Source organism: Megascapheus bottae, chromosome 3, assembly GCF_031878675.1.
Source record: "Megascapheus bottae isolate mThoBot1 chromosome 3, mThoBot2.hap1, whole genome shotgun sequence".
Taxonomy (NCBI): Eukaryota; Metazoa; Chordata; class Mammalia; order Rodentia; family Geomyidae; genus Megascapheus; species Megascapheus bottae.
The window spans coordinates 18730424-18755654 of record NC_143511.1 but is presented as its reverse complement, the minus strand read 5'-3'; the positions used below and the strand labels follow the sequence as shown (position 1 = coordinate 18755654).

Below are 25231 nucleotides of genomic sequence, written 5' to 3'. Positions count from 1 at the left end.
ATTTCCTTAACCATTAGTGGTCTTGAGTATCTTTTGCTCTCCTCTTTGTGCCTGTTCTGGGGCATGAAGTCAGGGTCTTGTATGCTTTGCTTGGATTACTTGCTCAGGGTTGGTGCTGTTGGAGCTTCTTAAATCCGAATTATGTTTCCAGCTTGGCATTTTGCTGATAATTAGTGATAGAGTCTTGAGGGTTTTTTCCTGGGCTGACTTTAATCTGCAATCCTCTGATCTCAGTCTGCTGAAGGAGCCAGTGTTACAGGCATGAGCCATCAGTGCTTGGCTGATGTCAAGTATCTTTTCATATTCTTTATTTGTATATTTCTGCCAGTGACATCTCAAATCTTAATTGCTTATTTTAAATTGGATTGTTTGATTTTACTTTTCTCTTAAGATTTAGGTCACATATCATACAATTTAAAAAATACATGTACTTCTAAAATGCACAATGTAGCATCTTTTAATATAGTAACAAGACCATGCAATAATGATCAATGATTCCAATCATCTAGATGCCCCCAAATTAAAATCTCATACTCACTAGTAGTTCCTATTCTCTTCTATTTCTAGCCCCTTCTGCCTCTCATAGCCATTGGTCTACTTGGTATTTACGGATTTATTGATCTGGATACTTAATTTAAATGGAATTATGCAATATACAGTGTTTTGTTTCCTTAAGATTATGTTTTTCAGAGTTTTTTGGTGAAAGATGGATTGTATAGTATTCTGTTGTATGGCTGTACCATATTTGTTTTATCTACTCAACAATTAGTAGGGATTCATCTACTTTTCGGATATTATAGATAATGTTATTATGAATATGAGCACATTGCTTTATAGAGAATTTTTATTTTTATTTGGTATTTACTAGGAATGGAATTGTTTGGTCATATGCTAACACTGCTTGACTTCTTGAAGAACTGCCAAACTCCTAAAGTATTTTTCCATCGCTGGTGACAATTCTTTATATTACGGATATAAGTCCTTTGTCAGGTAACTGATTCAAAAATACTGTCTTTCAGTTTGCCTGGTCTCTCTTTTGTAGACCAAGTATTTTTACTTTTGATAGTCAGTTTATCAAAACAGCACTTTTCTTTTTAGGCAAAAGTTTTACCTAAACCAAAATTTAAAAAATTGTTCTGTGTTCTACCAGTTTTGTAGTTTTGCTTTTAAGCCTTCCAATCCATTTTGCATAAGATGTGTGATGGCAGTTGAGTTGAGGTTCATTTGTTTGCATTCACTCATTCAGCACTGTTTAATAGCAACTAGATAACCTTGTAGAAAATATTGTAAGATAATATACTTTTTATGGTCTCATGTAAGAAGGACCCAATATTATAAATACATACTTTTGCTAGGCTTCTGTGTAATAATACAGCTAACTTCGCATATTAGCAATGTATTAATAGCACCAGTTAGTATTCAAGCAACACTTACTGGGTATTGCTCCCAAACATTCCGAAATGATTCATTGCAAACCACGCTCATTTTTCCTTAGGAACATTGTTATGTATAAATAGTTAACCACAAATCTGTTTAGTTATTAGTGTAGTTATAGTGTGCCATATACAGTGAAGAATTACATTTTGGAAATAATCTGTTTTGTGGTAAGCCTAACAAGAATTTAGCTTCATGCTTGTACTGTTTCTTGACAAATTTTGGTATTAGGAAAGTTCACCTTTTATATACTTGTACTTACATTTCTCCACTCTTCCCGTATTAACTGTCTGATTAGGAGATGGGCAGTATTTCCTAGATTCCCTTTAGAGTCTTGGGAAATAATCTAACCATTCACATATTTCCTTCAAGGTAGTTAGGCTGTGTCAGAATTAGCACAAAAGGCTTGTAATGAATACTGATTTTTAAATTTCTTCTAAAGATTCTAATTTGTTTTATTTTTTAAATTTAAGTAGGGGCACTGATTTTTTTTTCTTTTTTTTAGTTGTGAGTTTGAATTCAGGTCTTGCAGAGTTGTTCTTCCATGTGAACCATATTCTTTTTCCTTTAGTAATTTTTCAGATAAATTCTTGTGGTTTTTCCCCAGTCTCAGACTCTCTACCTAAGTCTCCTGCTTAGCTGAGATTACAGATGTATTTTCTTAAGCCTAGCTTGTTGGCTGAGATGGAGTTTCATTAATTTTTTTCCCCAATTTGGCTTCAAATGGGGATCCTCTCAACCTCAGCCTCCAGAGTGGCTGGGATCATAGTTGCCTTCCACTTAGAAGGGAAGCATGTGAGACTCTTACCTCCAATAACCACCCAAAAAAGCCGTAAGTAGAGTTGAGGCTCAAGTGGTACCTGTGAGCACAAAAGCTCAAGGATAGCACCCAAGCCTTGATTTCAAGCTCTAGGACTGGTACACACACAGAAAAAAAATGTGAGCTCATTTGTCAATTCTTGATAATTTTTTCTAAGATTTTGAAATCCTACTCAGAAAGTAATTGCCTATTATTTGATTCCCCCCACCCCGTTTTCTTCTAGTAGTTTGAAAATTTCAAGCTGATATTGTAGGTTAGCTTTGATGTTTCTCTGTTAATATTTTCTTGTCTGAATCATTTGTGAGAGAGTGATATTGAAGCTACTCACTGCTGTTGTAAGGAAGCCTATTTCTCCTTTTTAGTCCCAGTAATTTTTTTTATTATATTAAATTGGATACTCTGACATTTGTGGCATTTATTTGTAATGAGTGTATAATTTTGATGAATTGTTTCTTTTCATCAATATGTAGTGAACTTCCTTAGTCTTTTGATCATTTTGTCTGTCTTTTTTTGATAGTAGTACAGTTATTCCTGCTTTCTTCCTAGTTCCATTCACTTGGGATCTCACTTTATATCATTCACTTTCAGTCTTCTTATGTTGTTAGGAAAGTGAGTTTCTTGTAAAAATCCAGTTAGTTGTGTCTTTTTATGAGTATGGCTATAGAACTGGTTTTCAAATGTTGGACTTAAATTTAAATGTGGGATAAATTCCATTTCATTATGGTAGTCCTTTTCATAACTTCTAAGACTTAATTTATAAGTTGGTAAGGATGTCTATTCATGACAGTTATTGGTTCTAGTTTCTCTTGTTATTTATTGTTGTTTGGGTTTTGGTTGTAGGATAATGCTGGCCTCAGAACGAATTAGGAACTGTTCTCCCCACTTTTGTTTCTAGATGTATACAGAACTGGTATCATTTTTTTCCTTTTATGTTTGTTAGAATGTCCATGAAACCATCTGAGCAAGGAAGATTTTTGGTTATTTAGTTATTTTATTGAATAGACATACATCCAAATTATTTTTCTCTGTGAACTGTGATACAGTATACCTCTTAAAATATTCTTACATCGCCTAAAGTATAAAAGTTTTCAAATGTTTGTCATACTTTCGTAGTGCATGTGATCAGTAGTGATGTTTCTTTTATTTCTAACTGTAGTAACTTGGGTCTTTTTTATACTTTGTTGACTTGCTTGCAAAGTTACCAATGTTAGAAGTTTTTCAAGAGCCAGCTTTTGGTTTCATTGACTTTTCTCTTGATTTTCTATATATAATTCCATCTATTACTACTTTCATTTTTATTATGTATCTTTTTCTTCCTTTGAATTTCTTACACCTTTTTTATACTTCCACAGGAAAGCTTTCATTGCTTTTAGACTATGTGTCTAATGTATGTCTGCTGTGTTATTATTCCTTGTAAGCTTTGCTTTTGCTCCTCACAGTTGTTGTGCAAAGAATTTTTTGGTGAAGGAATTGGTGATTATAGTTTTCAAAGTTCTATTTTCATTTGATACAAAATATTTTAAATGTTCTGACTTTATTGACCTAATATTATGTAGAACTGTATATCTGAAATGTTTTGTGATTTTTTTTCCCTTAGCTTTGTTCCCATTATATTAATTTATAGTTTTATTCCATTGTGTTCTGAGCCTAGCTTCTAAATTTAAGGAATATGTTACAAAACTGAGCACAGTCTATCATATGAATCTTTCATGTGTACTTCAGAAGAGTGTATGTTCTGTTGTTTGATGAAACATTCTGTGTCAGTTAGATCCAGTTGATTGGTGGTATTGTTCAGTTCAAATGTGTCCTTACTGAATTTCTACCTGTGATATCTATATATAACTAGTAGTGGATTTGAAGTTTTTATCTATAATAGTGTATTTATTTACTCTGCTTGAATTTCTATTAGTATTGCTTCTTTTATTTTGACTTGTCAGGCACATATACATTAAGGAATAACGTGTTACTCTAGAAGAATGAGCCAGGCGTGGTGGCTCAGCCTGTAAATCCTAGCTATTCAGGTTGAGATCTGAGGATCTCAGTTGATCTCAGTTCAAAGCCAGCCTGGGCTGGCTGGCTTTGAACCATGAGACTGTTTATCTTCAATTAACTACTAGAAAACTAGAAGTGGTACTGTGGCTTAAGGGATAGAGCAGTAGCCTTGAGCTGAAGAGCTCAGGCATAGTGCCCAGGCCTGCAGTTCAAGCCCCATGACCAGAAAAAAAAAAAAAAAAGAAAAATGACTTCCTTGCCATCATGTATACTATCCCCAAAATTAATATAGCTACTCTTGTTTGTTTTGATTTGTGTTAACATGGTATGTCAGTCACAATTCCTTTTTAAAAATTATTTTTATATAAAGAGCTTATTATATATAACTTGTACTTTAGAAGATTTTTAGTCAAAGGTACTGTTCTGTACTTGCCATTTCTTGTGGTGTACTTGGTTTCGATATTAGAGAAATATTGGCTTCAAATTGAAAGTGTAAACTTCACTTTTTTGAAAGAATTTGTGGAGAATTGATAATCTATTTTTTTTTTTTTTTTTTTTTTTTGCCAGTCGTGGGCTTGAGCTCAGGGCCTGAGCACTGTCCTTGGACTTTCTCATGGCTAGAGGTCTACCACTTGAGCCTCAGCACCACTTCCGGCTTTTTTCTATGTATGTGGTACCGAGGAATCGAACCCGGGTCTTCATGTATGCTAGGCAAGCACTTTAACCACTAGGCCAAGCTCCCGGCCCCTTGATAATCTATTTTTAAGTGTTTAGTAAACTCCTTAGTGAAATCATCTGGTCCTGAGGCTTTCTTAGAAAGTTTTTGATTACAGGTTTAGGCTCCTTGATAGTTGTATGACTCTTTAGATGAACTATGTTATTATTCTTTAATCTTGTTATGCTATGTGTTTCTAGGAATTTTATGTTTCATTTAGATAATCATATTTGTTGCTGTACAATGGACCACAGTTGTGGTTTTTGTCCCCCTCCTTGTGGTAGTGGAGATCAAAACCAGGGCCTCCCACATGGCTAGCAAGAATTCTATCACTGAACTACATCCAAGGCTCTGTTCATAGTACTTTCACAATTTTTAGATGCTTGCAAATGTGATGGTGATGTCTCTTCTTTCATTTTTCATTGTATTTCTTGGGATCTTTTTATTTTATTTTTTAGTTTGGTTGACAGCTTGTTGATTTTTTGATCCTGGTGAGCAACTCTTTTTATTATCTGCTTTTCTATTAATTTGTTTGAATCTTTATTTTTTTTTCCCACTTCTAGGTGTTTCATTCTGTGTAAACTTAGGTTGCCACTTGGTGATATTTTATCTTTTTAAAATATAAGCATTTGATTTGTAGGTTTTTTTTTTTGTTATTGTTGGTTGTCAGGCTTGAACTTGGCCAGAGTATGTCCCTGAGTTTTCAGCTCAAGGCTAGTAGTGCTCTACCACTTTGAGCCACAGAGTCACTTCCTGTTTTCTGTGTTCTGGTGGTTAACTGGAGATAAGAGTCTCATGGACTTTCATGCCTACTGCTGGCTTTGAATCATGTTCCTAGATCTCAGCCTCCTGAGTAGCGGAGCCAGGGGTGCTCGGCTTGTATGTTTTCATTTTAGTGTTTCTCAGTATATTCTAATTTCTCTTGAAAATTTTTTTCTTTCACCCACTGGTTAATTTTCCTGTATGTATAGATGTTTTTCTTCTGTAGTTTTTTTCTAGTCATTCCACTGTATCATAAAAGGACTTCTGTGATTGGTTTTTTGAAAATTATTGGCACTTGCTTTGTGACCTTTCATATGGTTTGCTCTGGAGACTTCCATATACACTTGAGAAAAATATGTTCTAATTCTTTTGGAGGTGGAATTTCTGATCTATTTGATATAAGTAGTCATAGTGGTATTTAGGCTTTCAATTTCTTTATAGGTAAGTAGTCTTCTGTTAGTTTGTATTTCTTCCCCTTTTTTTATTAGCATTCATTAGTGACATAAGAGGGCTTTGATAAATTTCTACACAAGTTTTTGATGTATTCCAGTCAACCTCATTTGCTGTTATGCTTCCTATCTCCTTTCTCCAAATAACTTATACAAGTTTTATTCGATTTATCCTATTCTTTTCTATTCATGTATGCATGTATGTTTGTATGTGTGCATTTGTCAGTTGCTGGACTTGAACTCAGGGCTTGGGTGCTGTTCTTGAACTATTTTGCTCAAGGCTAATGCTCTACCACTTTGAGCTACTTCTGTTTTTTTTAGGGATTAATTGGAGCTAAGAGTCTCCTGGGGACTTACCTGCCTGGGCTGATTTTGAACTATGATCCTTAGATTTCAGATTTCTGCATAGCTAGGATTACAGGCATGAGCCACCAATACCTGGCTATTTCTGTTTTAAATATGATCACAAGCCATCTATTTCCACCATATTTGACTCCCTTCATCCTTCTTGTTAGCCCAACTACTTCCTAACAGTCTATTTCTCTTTTTTTTTGTTTTGCTTGTTTTCCTTTTTTTTTTTTTAGCATTTATTATTATCATCATCATCATCATTATTATTTTTGGCCAGTCCTGGGCTTGAGCTCAGGGCCTGAGCACTGTCCTTGGATTTCTCAAGGCTAGAGCTTTACCACTTGAGCCTCAGCACTACTTCCACCTTTTTTCTATGTTTGTGGTACCAAGGAATCGAACCTGGGTCTTGTGCATGCCAGGCAAGCACTCTACCACTAGGCCAAACTCCCGGCCTCTTTTTTTTTTTTTATTGTAATTAGTAAAAGGGTTACATGATATTTGCCAGATAGAAGGTGCATTAATTCACATACATTGATACCCTTTCACATGTCTTGGTACCCGTTTCCCTCCCCCCCCACCCCCCACCCGTCTTGGTTTTCCTCCCTTCCCTATCAAATTTCAAATATCTAAATACAAATAAATTCAATATATCAGATAACAAAGTGAGATACTATACCAATATGAGATAACCAAGGGACAGCAAAGGAGATGAGAGACAACATAGTACATTAAGGACAACAGTCATTCATTATATGGCTTTTGTTTCACTATCCTGGAGGTCCTTTCAATTAGCTTCACATTATATGTCCTTATGTATCAAGATTTTGCTCTATTGCAAATCTCTGCTAGTAGAGCCCAAGGTTTCTACTGATTATGACGAATGAGGGAAACCATTGAGCCTAAGTTCCTTTGAGTCTGGCTTACTTCACTTAATATGATTTTTTCTAAGTCTTTCCATTTCCTAACAAATGGGGCGATGTCATTCTTTCTGACAGCAGCATAGAATTCCATTGTGTACAAATACCACAACTTGTTGATCCACTCATCAACTGAGGGACATCTAGGTTGGTTCCATATCTTTGCTATGGTGAATAGTGCTGCAATGAACATTGTTGTGCTAGTGGGTTTAGTATGTCCTTGTTTCTGGATGGTTGGGTAAATGCCAAGTAGTGGAATTGCTGGGTCATAGGGGAGTTCTATGTTTAGCCTTTTGAGGCACTGCCACACTGCTTTCCATAGTGGTTGGACGAGTTTGCACTCCCACCAACAGTGTAGTAGTGATCCCTCCTGCTCCCGGCCTCTCTTTATTTTTTTATTGTAATGTATAGAGGAGTTACAGTTATATTCGCCAGATAATAGGTGCATTACTTCTCACATATTGATACCCCTTCTCATGTTTTTGTCCCCATTTCCCTCCCCCCATCCCCTCCCAATCATCTTGTTTTTCTCCCTTCCCTTTGCTATTTCAAATAAACAAATGTATGTACAATATGCCAGGTAACAAAGTCAGATACAGTAACAATATGAGATTAACCAAAGGACAAAAGAGAAGAGAAATAACATAGTACATTAAGAACAACAAACACACAAGATAAAGTTCTTGTTTCCATATCCTGGAGAGCCTTTCATTTAGCCTCATCCTGTATGGCCATATGTATCTAGATTTTGAGCTATTGTAAGCCTCTGCTAGGAGAGTCCTAGGTGTGTACTAATTATTACAAATGAGGGAAACCATTGAGCCTATTTTCTTTTGGGTCTGGCTTACTTCACTTCATGTGATTTTTTTTTTTTCCCCAAGTCTTTCCATTTCCTTACAAATGGGGTGATGTTCTTTCTGACAGAAGCATAGAATTCCATTGTGTATAAATACTACATCTTCTTGATCCAGTCATCTACTGAGGGACATTTGGGTTGGTTCCATATCTTTGCTATGGTAAATAGTTCTGCAATGAACATCGTTGTATGTCCTTGTTTCTGGATGAGTGGGTAAATGCCATGGAGTGGAATTAATTGCTGGGTCATAGGAGAGTTCTATATTTAGTCTTTTGAGGAACTGCCACACTGCTTTCTATAGTGGTTGAACAAGTTTACACTCCCACCAACAGTGTAGTAACAATCACTCCTGGCCACATCCCCACCAGCATCTTAACAGTTTATTTCTCTTTCCTTTCTCTTTCACCCCCTACTGATCATCAGCTTTGATTAAGGTTATCTATTTTCATATATACTTGGGATATATTAAAAATTATTCATGTTCCATCTTTTTCCCTTCTCTTTCCTTAATCTCTTAGGTTTCATGTTCTATATTTATCCATATATATAATTATATGTATGACTACATGCATATATGTACATGCTCATGAATATGTATGTCTTTTAGATCTAGTTTCCACATATAACTAAAGACGTAGCATATTTTGTTTGTACTTCACTTCCCTTGCTCAATATGGTGTTCTCTAATTGCATCAATTTTCCTGAAAATTAGATGATTGTGTTTTTTATTATGGCTGTGGAATATTACATTATATGTAATGCATATATTATGTGTTTATACACAGTGTATGTTTATGTGTAGATGTACATATACATCTACACATATACATGCACACATATACATTGTAATCCATTCATCTTTTATTGAGCACCTTGGCTTTTTTTGTCATTTGGCTATTGTGAATACCACTGGACTGAAAATAGATATGTGTGTTTCTGGTATACTGGTTTGCCTCCTTTTGATATATGCCACATATTGGTATGGCAAGGCTTAAAGGTCTATTTTTAGTTTCATGAGTAATCACGATATTAATTTCTATAGTGGTTGTACAAGTTTACATTTCCACCAAAAATGTATGAGTTGTTTTTTTCCTCTCATATTCTTGCTAGTGTTTTGTTGTTTTTTTGTTCTTTTTTTTTTCTTGATGGCTGCCATTCTGACAAGGGTAAGATGGAATCTTAATGTGATTTTGATTTTTTTTGTTTTTCTATGGCTAAGATGTTGAGCGTTTCTTCATGTATCTGTTAGACATTTGTATTTCTTGTAAGAACTATGTTCATTTTGCTTACCATTTATTGATTGAATTGTTTGTACTTTAGCTGGATATTTATTATTAGCAATCCAGAATAATTGATTAGAATGTTGGCTGAATAGGTGGTGAAAACTTTGTCCTGTTTCTTGGATTGTCTATTGGTTCTGGATGATTTTTTCTGACTTGCTGAAACTCCTTAAGTCCTGTTTGTCATTTCTTGCTCCCATTGCTTCCATACTCTGGATATAAATTACCTGCGCCTAATCACTTCCAGGAATTTTTCTGTAGTAGATTTAAAGTTCCAGGGATTACTTTGAGTTGTTTAATCCAAAGAGTTGAAATTGCTGGAGTTGATTTTTTTTTTTTTTTTTTTGGTCAGTTCTGGGGCTGGAACTTAGGACCTGAGACCTGTCCTTGTGCTTTCTCATGGCTAGAGGTCTACCACTTGAACTACAACAGCTTTTCAGGGTTTTTCTATGTATGTGGTTCCAAGAATCCAACCTGGGTCTTCATGCATGCTAGGCAAGCACTCTCCTATTAGGCTAAACTCCTGGCCTGGAGTTGATTTTTATACAGGGTGAGAGATAGAGATCTAGTTTTATTCTGTAACAGGGGGTTACCTAGTTTTTCAGTACTATTTGTTAAGAGACTGTATTTTCTCCATTGTATATTTTTGGGTTCTTTTTAACTGTGTATATTATGTGCACACACACACATATACACACATATACACACACATACAAATATGCATATCTCTATATGTTTGTCTTTTCATTTTGGTATTGGGGATGAAAACCTTGCAAGCTAAACAAGTGCTTTGCCATTGAGCTGCTTCCCAGCCCTATTCTTGAATATTTTTAAATTGAAAATTAGTGGGTCTATGTTTGTTCCTGAATCTTCTGTACTGTTTCACTGGTCTTTGAAGTTGGTATTTGTTCCAGTAGTTAGCTGTTTTTCTTACTAAGGCTATATAGTGTAATTTTAAGGTCTGATATTATGATGCTCGCAATGGTGCTTTTTTTCTTTTTTAACTTAGAATTACTCTTCAGGTGTTTTCATGCCAACATAAAAATTTTTGGGTTGATCTTTGTAAATCTGTTAGGAATGCTATTGGGATTTTGATGAGTATTATAGTAAATTTGTAAATTAATACTCAGCCAATCCATGAGCATGAAAGCTCTTTGCACCTTTTAATACCCACAGTTTCTTTCTATGAAGTTTTATAATGTTCCATGTAGGGGATTTTTACTTCTTTGTTAATACCTAAGTATTTTATTGTTTTGAGGCTATTGTGAATAAAATTGTTTCCCTGATTTTCTCAGCCTATTCATCGTTGTTATATAGGAAAGCTATTTGTCTTTGAGTATTGAGTTTGTATCCTGTTACCTTCCCAAAGGTATTAATCAATTCTAGAAGGTTTTTTTTTTTTTTTTTGTGGAGTTCATTTGGTCTGTTAAGTACAGGATCATATTATCAATAAATAGGGATAATTAGATTTCTTCTTTTCCTAATTTGAGTCCCTTTATTTTTCCTGCCTTATTGCTCTGGTTAAAATTTCTAGTATAGTGTTGAATACAAGTGGTGATAGTGGTTGTCTTTATGACATTCCTTTTTTAACAGGAAGTAATTTTAGTTTTCCTCCATTTAATGTGATGTTGGCTATAGGTTTGCTGTATATGCTCCTTATTAAGGTCAGGTATGTCCCTTTATTCCTAGTTTCTTCAAGGTTTTTATCTTTTAAAAACATTTAAATTTTGCATTGATAGAGATGATCATGTGATTTGTTGTTGTTCTTGGGCCTGTTTATGTATGTTGAACCATCTTTGCACCCCTGGGATAAAACTAATTTCTAATTTGATCATGTATGATTTTTTTATTGTTAAATTCTATTTGCAAGGGTTTTATTGAGAATTTTGTACCTTTTTTATTTTGAATGTGGGGGTTCTGTTGTGGGGCTTGAACTTAGGAGCTAGGCACTGTTCCTGAGCATTTTTTCTTCAACACTAGCATTTTGCCACTTGGAGCCACAACTCTACTACTTCTAGTGTTTGAGAGATTAATTTGGAGATGAATCTCATGGGGACTTTTGTGCTTAGGCTGGCTTTGAACTGCAATCCTCAGATCTCAGCTTCCTGAGTAGCTAGGATGACAGGTATGAGCCCTATAATAGCACCCTATTATATCAATTTTTTAATCAGTTTTTTTTCTCTCTTCCATCTTTGATTTTGGAATGAGTGAAATAGTTTCACAGTGAATTTGGGTGTGTTCTTTTTTATTGCATGGAAGAAATTGAAGATTATTATTATTTTGAAAGTGCAGTAAAATTTGGCTGTGACTTCATCTGGATCTAGGCATTTCTTTGCTTAGAGACTATTATTTTTTTGTCATATGTCTAGTAGCTCCATTTAAGTAATTTGTATCTTTTTGGTTCAGTTTCGGTGGACTGACCATACCTAAAAGTTTATTCATTTCTTCTAGATTTTTTAGATTAGTTGAATATAGGTTTTCAAAGTATTTCCTTATGATCTTTTGGATTTCTTTGATACTTGTTTGTCATAGTCCTTTTTCCATCTCTAATTTTATTGAGTACAGACTCTTCTTTTGGTCAGTTTAGGTAGAGGGTTATCAATTTTTTGAAAGAACTTTTTAGTTTCATTTAGTTTCTTTTTAGTTCGCATAGTTTTTTTTGTTGTTGGTTATCATTTTTAGTCTCCATCTTACTAATTTCTATATTAATTTTACTATTTCTCTGTCTACTAATTTTGTGTTTGTTGCTGCTTTTCCAGAAGTTTTGAGTTTCATCATAAGAATATTTGAGCACTTTTTAAACGTAGACAGTCATGGCCTATTCATGAATTTTTCTCTCAACCCTGCCTTTTCTGTGTTCAAGAGATTGTGTTAGGGTGTGTTTTCATTTTCATTAGTGTAACCCAGAGTTAAAAGACATCTCTTCTGTACAGAATATTATTGGGGATTGAAGCCAGACCTCATGCTAGCTCAGCACATCTTTTACTAGGTAAGCCATGCCTCCAATCCTTTTGCTGCTTAGGTTTTTTTTTTTCTTTTTTGTATGATTCTTTTTTTTTGGTATCTTTTTTTAAATATATATTTTTAATTGTAATTAATAGAAGGGTTACATATTTGCCAGATAGATGGTGCATTAATTCCCATACATTGATATCCTTTCACATGTCTGTGCTAATGGCCTTGAACCATGGTTCTTCTACCTGTGTTTACTGTATTATAGACATGTCACTATGCCTTGATTTTTTTAGATGCATAATTGCCTTTAGATTTTTAAATATCTCATTCTTTTATTTGGCTTTTAAAATTTTTATTGTGCATAGAGGTATTATAGTTACATTAGTAAGGTAGTGAGTACATTACTTCTAGAACATTGTTACCTCTTCCCATGTTTTTCTTTTCCCATTTTCCCTTCTCCTACTCCCTTCCAAGTTCATCCTTTGTCCTTTGTCATTGTCTTGTGTTTCCTTTCCCTGATTTAAATAAATAAATGCATATACAATACAGGTACCAAAGTCAGATACAGCAATAACAGAAGATAAACTATAAGGGGGGATAAAAGGAGGAAAAAATAAGAGTAAAGAAATAATTTCACATAGTACATTAAAAACAACCACCACAAAGATAAATCTCTGGTTTTCCTATTCTGGAATTCATTTCACTTAGCCTCATTCTGTATGCCCATATATACATAGCTTTTGAGTGATTGCTCTTCTTTGCAAGGAAAATCCTAAATGCATACTAATAATTATAAATGAGGGAAACCATGGAGCCTGTGTTCTTCGGATCTGGCTTACTTCGCTTAATAGGATTCTTTTCTCAAGTCTTTCCATTTCCTTACAAGTGGGGCAATGTCATTCTTTCTGATGGCAGCATAGGATTCCAAGAAGGCATTTGCCACATCTTCTTGATCCAGTTATCTACTGATGGCCATCTGGGTTGGTTCCATATCTTAGCTATGGTAAATAATGCTGCAGTGAACATGGTTGTGCTGGTAGGTTTCTGGACATTTGGGTAAATGCCAAGGAGTGGGATTGCTGGATCATAAGGGAGTTCTATGTGTTTTATGAGTCTTAGTTTTTTATTTGTTGAATAGTTGATGAAGATTTTCTGCCATTCTGTGAATTTTCTTTTTTTTTCTTTGCAGAAAATTCATTTTTGCAATTGGCAGCTTCTTTCTTTCTCTTTCCCCTCCCTCCCTCCGTCCCTCCTTCCCTCCGTCCCTCCTCTCCTTTCTTCCCTCCCTCTCTTCCCCCCTCCCTCTCTCCTTCCTTTCTTTCCCTCCTTCCTTTGCCAGTCCTGGGGCTTGGACTCAGGACCGGGCACTGTCCTTGAGCTATCTCAAGGCTAGCACTCTACCACTTGAACCAAAGCACCACTTCTGCCTCTTTTGGTGTATGTGTTACCAAGGAATTGAACCCACACGAACTTCGTGCATGCTAGGCAAACACTGTACCACCAGGCCACATTCAGGGTTCCCATTTGTCAATTTCTGCTCTTTACTTTCTGGGCAATTAGATTCCTATTCAATACACATTATATCTATAGCTTCCCCAGTGATCTCTATGTTTTTCTGTAATGGTTTCAAAGTTTTGGATTTTACGTTAAAATATTTGATCTCTTTGGAGTTGATTTTCATACAGGGTGAAAGATCAGAGTCCACATTCACTCTCCTGTGTGTAGATAATGGCAGTTTTCTCTGGGAATATCTATCCTAATTTGTCCTTTATGTGTGAAGGAGAGTTTATAATCTTGGGTAAACTTTTTTTTTTTTAAACCTGATCTCATTGCTTTGCTAGGTTTGTGCTGAGAAATCCATAAATACGTTATTGACCATCCCATGTATATAACAACTATTTTCAAGATCCTCTCTTTACCCTTGACATTTTAATTTATCATGTTTCTCAGTGTGGTTCTGTTTAGCCTATGTGGAGTTGGGTCAAGATTCTTCAGTTTGTATATCTGCCTTTCCTTAAATTTGTGAATATTTTTGTCTTTTGTTTCCTCAGATTGGCTTTCTGAGACTTCAGTAATAACACATAAAATGATCCATTTGATGATGTCCATTAATTCCTTAGATACTGTGTGCGCTCTTTCATTTTACCTTTTCCTTATTTTTTTTTTCTCCTTGTTAAACTTACTGTTTTTCTCTGGTGAGTTTTACGTTCCGCCCCCCCCCCCCAAGTCATGGGCTTGAGGTCAGGGCCTGAGCACTGCCCTTGGACTTTCTCAAGGCTGGAGCTGTACCACTTAAACCTCAGCACCGCTTCCAGCTTTTTTCTATTATATGGTACTGAGGAATTGAAACCTGGTCTTTGTGCATGCTAGGCAAGCACTCTACCACTAGGCCAAACTCCTAGCTCCAGTTTTAAGTTTTTAATTGTAGCACTTTACCTGTCTATTTTTTTTTATTTGCCTTCTTTTCACTATTTCTATCTGTGGATATTCTTACTTTATTACTATGTAGCCTCCTTGATCTTATGTAGTTCTCATCCTTGTTTTCCTTCGGTTCTTGAACATTAGTAAAATAAGTTATTTCTTCTTTTATAGGTGGTACTGGAGTACAAACAATGGCCTTGTACTTGCTAGGAGTTCAAACTAGTGATCTGCCACCTCAGTCTCACCTTCTGCCCTTTTTGTTTATGGTAAAGAGTGGAATATTGCATTTTGTTTAAGCCACCTCATCTGCACCTTCTGCCAAAGCTAGGATGATGGATGTTCACCACTATACCCACGTTTCTTTTGAGACAGAGGTCTTGCTAATTTTTCACCCCAGTTGTCCTGGCACTGTGATCCTTCCCATCATCACTCTTGGTTTTCTGAGTAGCTAGGATTATAGACATGAGTATACCTATCAGCTCTGTGTACTTCTGAAGTGCTGTCACTACTTTTGTTGTCCTTAAGACTGCTATCCCAACTTTGCCACTATTTGACTTAATATCTTAAGTCTCGTGAGACAGAAAGTAGTCCTTTAAGCAGTTCCCAGATAGGCTATCTAAGAAAAGTTCATTCTTTTCCTTCCATCTTAAGGAAAAACCAGAGTTTGGGTGGATTTTTCTTTTTGTCACACTGTTGGAGAGAGGAGATAGTGCATAGATGAACAAATACTGTCTCTTGTTTTTTCTGTCTTTTTCTAAAGCATTTCTTAGGTTGATGGAGATTTTTTTAGCCAGTTCTTACCCATGATTATGCATGTGCCTAGGATTTTATTTTTGGGAGGCATTTATCGTATTTGGTGTTCATTGAGCTTCCTGAGTGTCTGTGTCTTCTTATTTGTTTGTTTATTTGATTATTGGTGGTATTGGGGTTTCAGCTCAGGCGCTTGTATTTTCTTTTTTTCATATATTTTTATTGTAATTAATAGAAGGGTTACATTATATTCACCAGATAGAAGGTGCATTACTTCACATTGATACCCTTTCTCATGTCATCATCCCCATTTCCTTCCCCTGACCCCCCGGCCCTCATCTTGTTTTCCCCCCTTCCCTATCTGATAGGCCCTTGTATTTTCTAGGCAGGCTTTCTACCACTTAAGCTGTGCCCCCAGCTCTTTTTTTTTTTTTTTTTTTAATTTTGCCTTCTTTTGCAGATCTTTTTTTTCTTGAGTCAAACCAAGCCGTTGACAATAGATTTCCCCAATCATCACCTCCAACTAGCTGGAACTACATATACCCCTCTTCCTGATTCCTGTCTGTATAATTTTGGAAATATCCATTATTATTTTTTATGTATGTATGTGTGTATATGCTGTTTATGTTGCCTCCCTATCTCCTTTTTCCTCTTATATATACATCTTAGTTGTGTGCTATAGCTTATTCTACACTTACTGGACATTTTGTCCTGTTAAGATTTTTTTTTTCTTCTGAATGTGCAGTTTTTTTGTTTCCCATTGCTTACTGATTTTACATTTTTAGAATTTCTTTTTCACATATTTGTTATATAGGTATTTACATTCAGTTCATTGTTTATTGATCTTGTATCATGACGCTTTGCTAGATGAATTTTTAAAAATTCGGATTTTTATTCATTAATATTGAATTGTACAGCAAAAGATACAGTTTTGAACACGCATACAATCTTAGACTATGAAGAAGAGCCTGAAAAAATAAGTGTATTGAGCTTAGCATTGGTGGCTCACACATATAATCCCAGTTTACTCAGGAGCCTGAGATCTGGGGCTCAGAGCAGCTCAGGCAGGAAAGTCTGTAAGAATCTTCATCTCCAAAAAAGCCAGACAAGAAGCTGTGCCTCAGGTGGCAAAACAAACAAAAAAATAAAAATAAAAAAACCCTCAGGGACAATGTCCAAGCCTTGAATTGATTAGCACACACATACAAAAAGAAAAATAGGCTTATTGTATTTTCTCTTACGTACATTTTTGTGATTATTTAGGAATGATAAATGCTTTCTCAGTAGGGAAATGTTGAATGCTTAAATTTTATTTTTCTTTTTAATCTTTTTTTAGGAGCTGTAGCCCTCAAGAATCTTGAAATTAAAGAAAATGCTTTGGTAAGTTTTGTGATGTTACACTTAGTACATATAATTACATATTCTTACTGATTCAGCTTGTCATCGTGTATTAAGTTGGAGAAGAGTTTTGAAAGTTACTTTTATAAAATATGAGTTTTCAAAAATAGATTTAATTATTTTATAAAAGTAAAATTAGAGATAATTTTTCCTACTTGAAATATTTATATTTTTGTTTATTCCTATATTTTACTTCAGTGTTATGAAATATATTCACCATCTTGCATAACTATACTATTTTCACAAATTCTTTTACTCCCCAAGAGAATCTCTGTAAAGAATAGTCTCATTTAATAATAGCTTTCTGTCCTTTCCCCCATTGATCATGGAAATTTTTGTTCATTGCACAGTAAAAACCTTTCTCTAGCTCCCGTAATTTTTCTGTTCTGTACTTAAAATATATTGTATCCTATCTTATTTGTCCATATTGTTTAGTGTACCACAATGCATGGTAGGAGCTATACTGTATGATCTACTAGAACATCATTCTTTATTAATCACTGAATAATACTGTGTATACCTCATTTTATTTGTGTGTTTAGCTACTGATAAATGTGTGTTTTTTTCTGCTTCTTGCTTTTTGAATAATACTGCAATGAATATTTGTGCACATATGTTGATTCTATACCTCTGTTTTTGTCTCTTTGGGTATATAATGAGGAAAATTGTTGAGTCGTATAATTCTACAATTAGCTTTCTCAACAAGGCTTTTTCCATAGCCATCATATCATTTTACGTTCCCTCCAATAATGCACAAGGTTTCTAATTTTTCATTTCCTGTATTATTCAATGTTTGTTATTATTCCCCCTTTGGCTCAGCCACCCTAATGGATGTGAAATGGCATCTTAGTATTTTCATTAGCGTTTTCCTAATGACTAGTGATACAGAGTGACTTTTCATATACTTATTACCATTTGTGTATTTTTTTTTCATTTTTAAATCAGATTATTTTTTGGAAATGAATTGTTTTGCATATTCTTTACCAGATAAAATGATTTGCAAATATTCCTTCCATTCAAAAAGTTGCCCTAATAAGCATTTCTTGATAGTGTTTTATGCACAAAAACTTTTGATACAGTCCAGTTAGTCTATTTTTAAAATTGCCTGTGTTTTCATTGTCATTTCTGTGATGTCAGTACCAAGTTTAATGTCATGAATATATTTTCCTGTGTTTTATAGTTTTAGCTCTTGTGTAATCCATATTGGATTAGTTCATATACATGGCATTAGACTAAGTCCAACTCTCTCTTTTTTTTTTTTTGTCTTTTTTTGGCACTGGGGATCAAACCCAGGACGTTGCACTTCCTAGGCAAGCGCTTTGCCACTTAGCTACATCCCAGCCCAACTCTATATTTTGTAATTGGAAATCTACTTGACCTAGCACCACTTTACTGTAAAGGATGCTTGGAATAGTTTTAAAATTACTGCTTTGTAAATCATGAATTTTATCAGTAAGGTTTTAATTTCTAACTGCAGAAACTGACAGTGGAATTTATGACCTATAACAGAAAATAATATAAGCTAGACATGATGGCTTATGCCACTTGAGTGACTGATTGCAGTTCAAGACCAGCCTGGATAAAAAGTTTGTGAGGCCCTATCTCAACCAATATAAAGCTTAGTGTGATAATTCAGGCTGTCATTCCAGCCATGCATGAAGTATAACTAGGAGAATTGTGGTCTGAGCCAGATAAGGAATAATGGGGCCTTATGGCCCCATTAAAAAGATAATGAAAGCAAAAGGTCTGGGCCTATGTTTTAGGTTTTAGTGTGCCTGCCTAGCAAGTAGCACATCCTGAGTTAAAACCCAAGTACGGACAAATTTAAACAGTTATTGTGATTCTGATATTATGATTCTGACTTTTATTTTCAGTACTAATATTGATAGCCATATTTGCTTAAAAATGAAGCCTTTATTCAAGTTGAAAAAAACTGTGATTTATATACAAATGCATATGTGTATATATTTTTGTACATATATATGTCCATATACAACAATTTCTTTTCTTTTTTGTAGCCATAAATTTGAGCTTGCTAATCCAGCACTCTTACCACTTAATTGAGCCACCCCTCCAGCTCCTTCTTGCTTTGGCTAATTTTTAGATAGGTTCTCATTTTATGTCTTGGCTGGCTTGGACTGTGCTTTCCTATATCACTGAAATGACAGGTATGTGCCAGCATGCTCAGACATTGGTTGAGAATGGAGTCTTGTGAATTCCTTCATCCATCATTGGACTCCAATGACAGTTGACCTCTGTCACAGCTTCCCAAGTAACTGAGATTACATGCTTGAGGCACAGCTTCAAGCTTACATTTTAGTAAGTTTAAGTGTTGGAGGTAAAAAAGTAATTGCAATGGAATTTTAAAACCCTGCAATTAATTGGGGGAAGAAAAAAAGCTATATTGTGAATTTGCTTTGTATTCTTTACGTATTTACTGATATCTATTTTTCTTTGTAGAGTCAACTGGATGTACCATTCAAAGTTAAAGTTGGTCATATAGGTAAGCATATTTATTACTACAATATTTTTTTCTTGGTGGACATGGGAAAAAGAATCTGGCTAATATCTCTTTAATGTTTCTAAAAAACTGATGGAAAATTTTGTAGCTTTGTGCTGTTTAGGCAGATCTTCGTGTTGGGTAACTTAAAATACTGTGAGGTTCGTATACTCCTTGTCTAGTGTTTAATATTGGTGTAAATAAGAAATGGGGGAAGGAGGGAGGACTTGTTATTAAGTCTTAAATTGTGTTGAAAACTAAGTCATTGCATGTAACAAACATTGTTTTCTAGGCTTTTGGCTAATTACTTTGCGCTATATTAGCATAGGATATGTAGTATAAAGAGGAGGGTTGGGATCATCCGGGCACTGTGCCTAGAGACCCATCTTAAAGCTACTTTTTGTTCTCATTTTCCTAGGTTCCTTGAGACTATTTTCTTACATCATTTTTATGTTCTCTCCCTCCCTCTCCCTCCTTGTTCCTCCCTCCCTCCCCCTCCCTCCCCCTCCCTCCCCCTCTCTCCCCCTCTCTCCCCTTCCCTCCCCCTCTCTCCCCTTCCCTCCCCCTCTCTCCCCTTCCCTCCCCCTCCCTCCATCCTCCTCTCTCCCCCTCTCTCCCCCTCTGTCCTCCTCTCTCCCCCCTCTCTCAGTTGCTCCCCCTCTCTCCCTCCCTCCTCCCTCTCTCTCCCTTGCTCCCCTTCACTCTCCCTCTCTTCCTCCCTCTCCCCTCCCCTTCTTCCCTCCCCTTCTCTCCCTTGTTCCCCATCTCTCCCTTCCTCCCCATCCCTCCCTTCCTCTCTCCCTTTTCTCCCTTTCCCTCCTTTCCCCCCTTTCCTCTGTTTCCTCTTTTACTTATTTTTCCTCTGCTTATCCCTCCCTTTCTTGGTGGTACTTAGAGTTAGAACTTAGAGTTGTTTGCTGCGCTTCAGCTTGCTTGCTTGCTTGCCTGCTTGATTCTCATCTGTAGCCTGGCTTTGCTGATTATTTTGGAAATTGGAGTCTCAGACTTTTCTGCTCAGGCTGACTTTGATACAAATCACAGCCCTTTGAAAAGAACTGGGATTAATAGCACAAGCCACTATCACACAGTGTATATTACCCGCTTTAGTAGTTTCCTGGTTGAACAGAATTCTATGTATTGTTTAAACATGTTTAATAGAAACTTGTTACAATTCTTAAACTATGTTGCATGGAAGATGATGGTGTTTTTAATTGGGATTTTGAAGTATTTTATTTAGAAAGTTGGTATGTAGAATTGATGTTTCTGAGTCTATATTAGTGTGCATGCACAATTTTCCTTTAGAGCCTGCCTGCCTGCCTTTTCCTACGGTTTGTAAAACTAAGGCAATTTTTAAGTGGTAATCTAAAATAGTGGAAAGTACAGTAGACTAAACATAATTTTGAGAATTATTTGAGATGGTGTTGACACAGATTTCTCAAGAAATCTTTAATATTAGAGTTTATGTAACTTACTATATATATAGTATAGTCTGTTATGAATTTTTTACTTCTAGATATTAAGCTCCTTGAAAGTGGTTTTAATTTACATTGTATTTTCATTACTTAGCAGATTATCTGGTATGGAAATGGAAAAAAAATGATAGATTTCCAAATGAGCAGTATGGTAATACCATCCATTTTGTTAGTGTTGTCCCATTGCCAGTATTTGGGTACTGTTGGTCCAGTGATACTAAAACTTTTCAGTACTTCATAGAAAATAGATTGATGGTAAATATAGGCTGGATTAATAGAGTTTGTGTCTTTATTTTTAACATAGGTAACCTGAAACTTATAATCCCATGGAAAAACCTTTATACTCAACCGGTTGAAGCCGTTTTAGAAGACATTTACTTACTCATAGTGCCTTCTTCTAGTAAGTCAATTACTTAAATTACTCTTGTAAATGAAAACTTATATTTTATTATTATTTTTTATCCTGATTCTTGGGAATAGTGTGAAATATATTAATACTTAAATTTGGTACTTATCACTTACTTTACTTTCTTTTAATTTGTGCCAGTGCTGGAGCTTGAGGTCATGGCCTTGCACTCTTGCGTGACTTTTTCACTGAAAGCAAGCACTCTCTACCAATGAGACACAACTCCACTTCTAACTTTTTTCTGATTAATTGAAGAGTCTCATGGAATTTTCTGTTCTAGCTGGCTTTGAATTGTGATCCTCAGATGTCAGCTTCCTGAGTAGCTAGGATTATGTTTTTTACTAATTTTTAGTGCTTTTTAGTGGTGAGTGATATTACTGATTAATTTCAGTGATGTTTTGTGGAATGAATATGTTTAAATGAAAGATACTAAGATTCTTATTTCTGCTTGTTATAGGAATAAAATATGATCCTTTAAAAGAAGAAAAACAACATATTGAAGCAAAACAACAGGAATTAAAAAGAATAGAAGAAGCAAAACGAAAAGTAATAGATCAAGGTAAATAACTGTGGTAAATAAAGAATAATTAAAAGACTTGAAAGTTTATCATAGTAGAATACTACCTCTCTGCGGAGGTTCTGAGATTATTTTAGAGAGTTTTTATATGGGGATTTCATAGCTCATATGTTTTGTCCTGTGTATAGAAGTTGAAGTCAGTTCTGTCAGTGTTGTTTTTGTCAATTAGTGTTTTGTATTATATCCATCATCTATCTGTCATCTTTGCCTTTGGATTATACTCAGGGCATAACATTTTTGAGGATAAGTTCTCTCTTACTTCAGCCACACCTCTCCATTCAAGATTTGCATTTTTAATAGCAATTGTGTTTATCAAATAGAGTTTATCTTTTTAACCATTGCTTTTGTATTTCTCTTCTTTACCCTTTTGAAGATATTGAACCCTTTGAGACAGTTGTACTTTAGTTAATTTATATCTTTTCCTTCTCATTGTAGACCATATGGTCAGTGCTCTTACTTAGAACCTTTTCTCATTAGTGGAAGAATTGCTTAAAGAAAATGATTTTGTTTCCATTTGTCCTCTGGTCACTGTCACAAGCTATTTTTCATATTCTGACCCACTTCTTCCCCTAGTGGTTTTTTTTTCTTGTTGGTTTATGTATCATAGTCTATTTTTATTTTCTTCCATCATGGGAATTGAACCCCAGGCCTTTTGCTTTCTAGACATGTTCTGTACCTCATGAGCCACTCTTCTTTTAATTTGTATTTTGCTTTCAAGATAAATCTTACTAACTTCTGATATTGTCTTTAAATTTTCAGTCCTTATACCTCTACCTTCCAATTAATTAGTTGAGATTATTTAAAACAATCATCTTCCTGACCTAATTTATCAGTTTTTATTTATCCCCTCCCCCTTTTTTTGTGGGTTATAGGGCTTGAACTAGGCCTGGGTGCTGTCTCTGAGCTCTTCAGATCAATGCTACCACCCTACCTTTGAGCCAAGCCCCACTTCTCATTTTCTGGAGGTTAATTGGAGATAAGAGTCTCAGGTCCTTTTGTGCCCTGATTGGCTTTGAAGTTTGATCCTTAGATCTCAGCCTCCTGAGTAGCTAGGATTACAGGCATGAGCCACCACACCCACACCAGGCTAGTCCCTCTTTTCTTCATTAAGTAGCTAATAAAAGTCCTAAAAGTAAGATGGGCACCTTAGCTACTCAGGAAGCTATGATGAGAGGATTATGGTTCAAAACCAGCCTAGGCAGAAAAGTTTTAGACTCTTATCTCCAGTTAACTACCAAAAACCTGGAAGTATAGATGTGGCATAAGTGTTGAGTGAAAAAGCCAAATGAGAAAATAAGGCCCTTAGTTTAAACCACAGAACTGGTACCAAAAAAAAAAAAAGTATATATGTGGTGAGCCCTGACATGTATTTTTTAAAAGTGAATAATAAACCTCAATAAGTATTTTACCTATTGACAAACATGGAGTTTTAACAAAGTCTCTGGCAATACCATGTATAATTCTATACATGTATAGTCACGTTTCTTTCATATAGTGTAATCATGCATGTCTATCCCTAATCCTGTTTTCTAAGTCTCGTAGACCTTTTTCTTTCAAAAATAACTTTTTAGTATACCATTATATACATATATCTTTAAAAATATTATAGGACTCATAATTAAAAAAACTACAGAACTACAGTACTAATAGTTTTAAAACTTTGTTTATTGCATTTATACATATAGTATATGTTTATTTTTATGATGGATTATGGACACTGACAAGTTGATAGAGAAATGTTTACTATTGAGCCAAAAAGTATACTGTATATATTTTAAAGCACAGCTTCGTTACTGGCTCAATATTAGTAAATTTGTGTAAGTTATGTAGACTTTACATAACTTTTCTGTTTTGGTGTGGGGGTTTATTCTTCCTTGTACAGTCGGTTATACGTGTTTTCTCTACAATAAACCCTTGATTTCTCACTAGGCTGCAAAATGAATAGTTATTTGGCTCTTTGATTAGAAGAAAGGGGTCCTAGACGTTTGTCTGCTCTTTTTTCAGAGTTTAAGCCAATTCTTGTATCATATTCTTCTCCCTCAAGCATGTTACCTGTTTTGTGGGAAGTTTCTGAATTTTTCAGGATTCTGTTTTAAGATTTTAGTCTGTTTAATATTCCGATAATATCTCTGTTTATAGTTAGTTAAAGCTTTCTGCTGCCTAGTTTCTAAATTTTTACTGTTTCTTTACTGTATTTTTTTTTATTGTCTTCTTTTGGCCTTGGGGATTTACTTGCCCCATTTTTTTTTTCCTTAAATGACTTCTTGAGGAAAAGAAAAATTATGCCATCAGCTAGAAGTTCCTCCTGTTTATATGTAGATATAAAAATATAGATCTTCAGTCATCCTTAAAATTACTTGAGATTTACTGATAATCTTATTTTTACCTAGATGAATTATTTATTTACATATTTATTTGCCCGTCTTGGTGCTTGAACCCAGGGCCTGAGCACTGTCCTTGGGCTTTGCCTCAAGGCTAGTGCTCTATCACTTGAGCCCATAGCATCACTTCCAGATTTTTCTATTTATGTTGTACTGAGGAATCGAACCCGGGTCTTCTTGCATGCTAGGCAAGCATTGTCTCACCCCATAGATGAATTATTTATTAACTGTTCAGCAGGATATATAAAAGTTCTTGATTTGAATCCTATCTCACTCTTGAACCTCACAAAAGGCTTATCTGTTTCTTCTTTGCTCTGAGCATACTGAACTACTTGCTGATTTACTGAACATGTCTCTGCCCTTCCTCCTTTACTTAGAATTTATTTGTGTTTCTGCACTTCTACCTTTACTCAGTATTCATTTGTGTCTCTGCACTTCTTCCTTTACTCAGTTTCCATTTAAATATTAACATTAGGATGAGAGTTAAGGTTTTATAATGTGGATGAGGTTTCATGCAGCAGCAGGGTTGTAGAATGAAAAGAGCAACAATTCTATATGCTGCATTAACCAGAAATCAGAAAGAGTGGGCAGATAGTAGACATTCTGAGATCATGGCTCCATGGAAGAAAGGGCTGTATTAAGAAGCAACTAATAAATCAGATCTCAATGAGTTATCACATAAGGTAAGGATTAGGAAATGGTTTTGTTTCTGACATATGGGTCAGTGGTCACCTTAGAAATAATTGATTTCATTGAGTTATCTTCCCATAGCCTGCCTTTCTTCCAAGGTTAGAA

General features: G+C 35.2%; 1 protein-coding gene across 9 annotated transcripts in view; it reads left to right on the top strand.

The window, feature by feature from the left end:
- The window catches only part of Vps13a (vacuolar protein sorting 13 homolog A), a 175881-nt gene that overhangs the window by 3098 nt on the left and 147552 nt on the right, over nt 1–25231 (top strand). For all 9 annotated transcript variants that reach the window (XR_016534893.1, XR_016534896.1, XR_016534895.1 and 6 more), the window contains exons 2-5: nt 17039–17082; nt 19561–19603; nt 21377–21472; nt 21936–22037. Coding sequence is in view for 5 of the 9 variants with exons in the window: in XM_090329619.1 (XP_090185745.1) it covers nt 17039–17082; nt 19561–19603; nt 21377–21472; nt 21936–22037 (285 nt within the window). In the remaining 4 variants the exon portion in view is untranslated. The remainder of the gene's footprint in view (nt 1–17038; nt 17083–19560; nt 19604–21376; nt 21473–21935; nt 22038–25231) is intronic.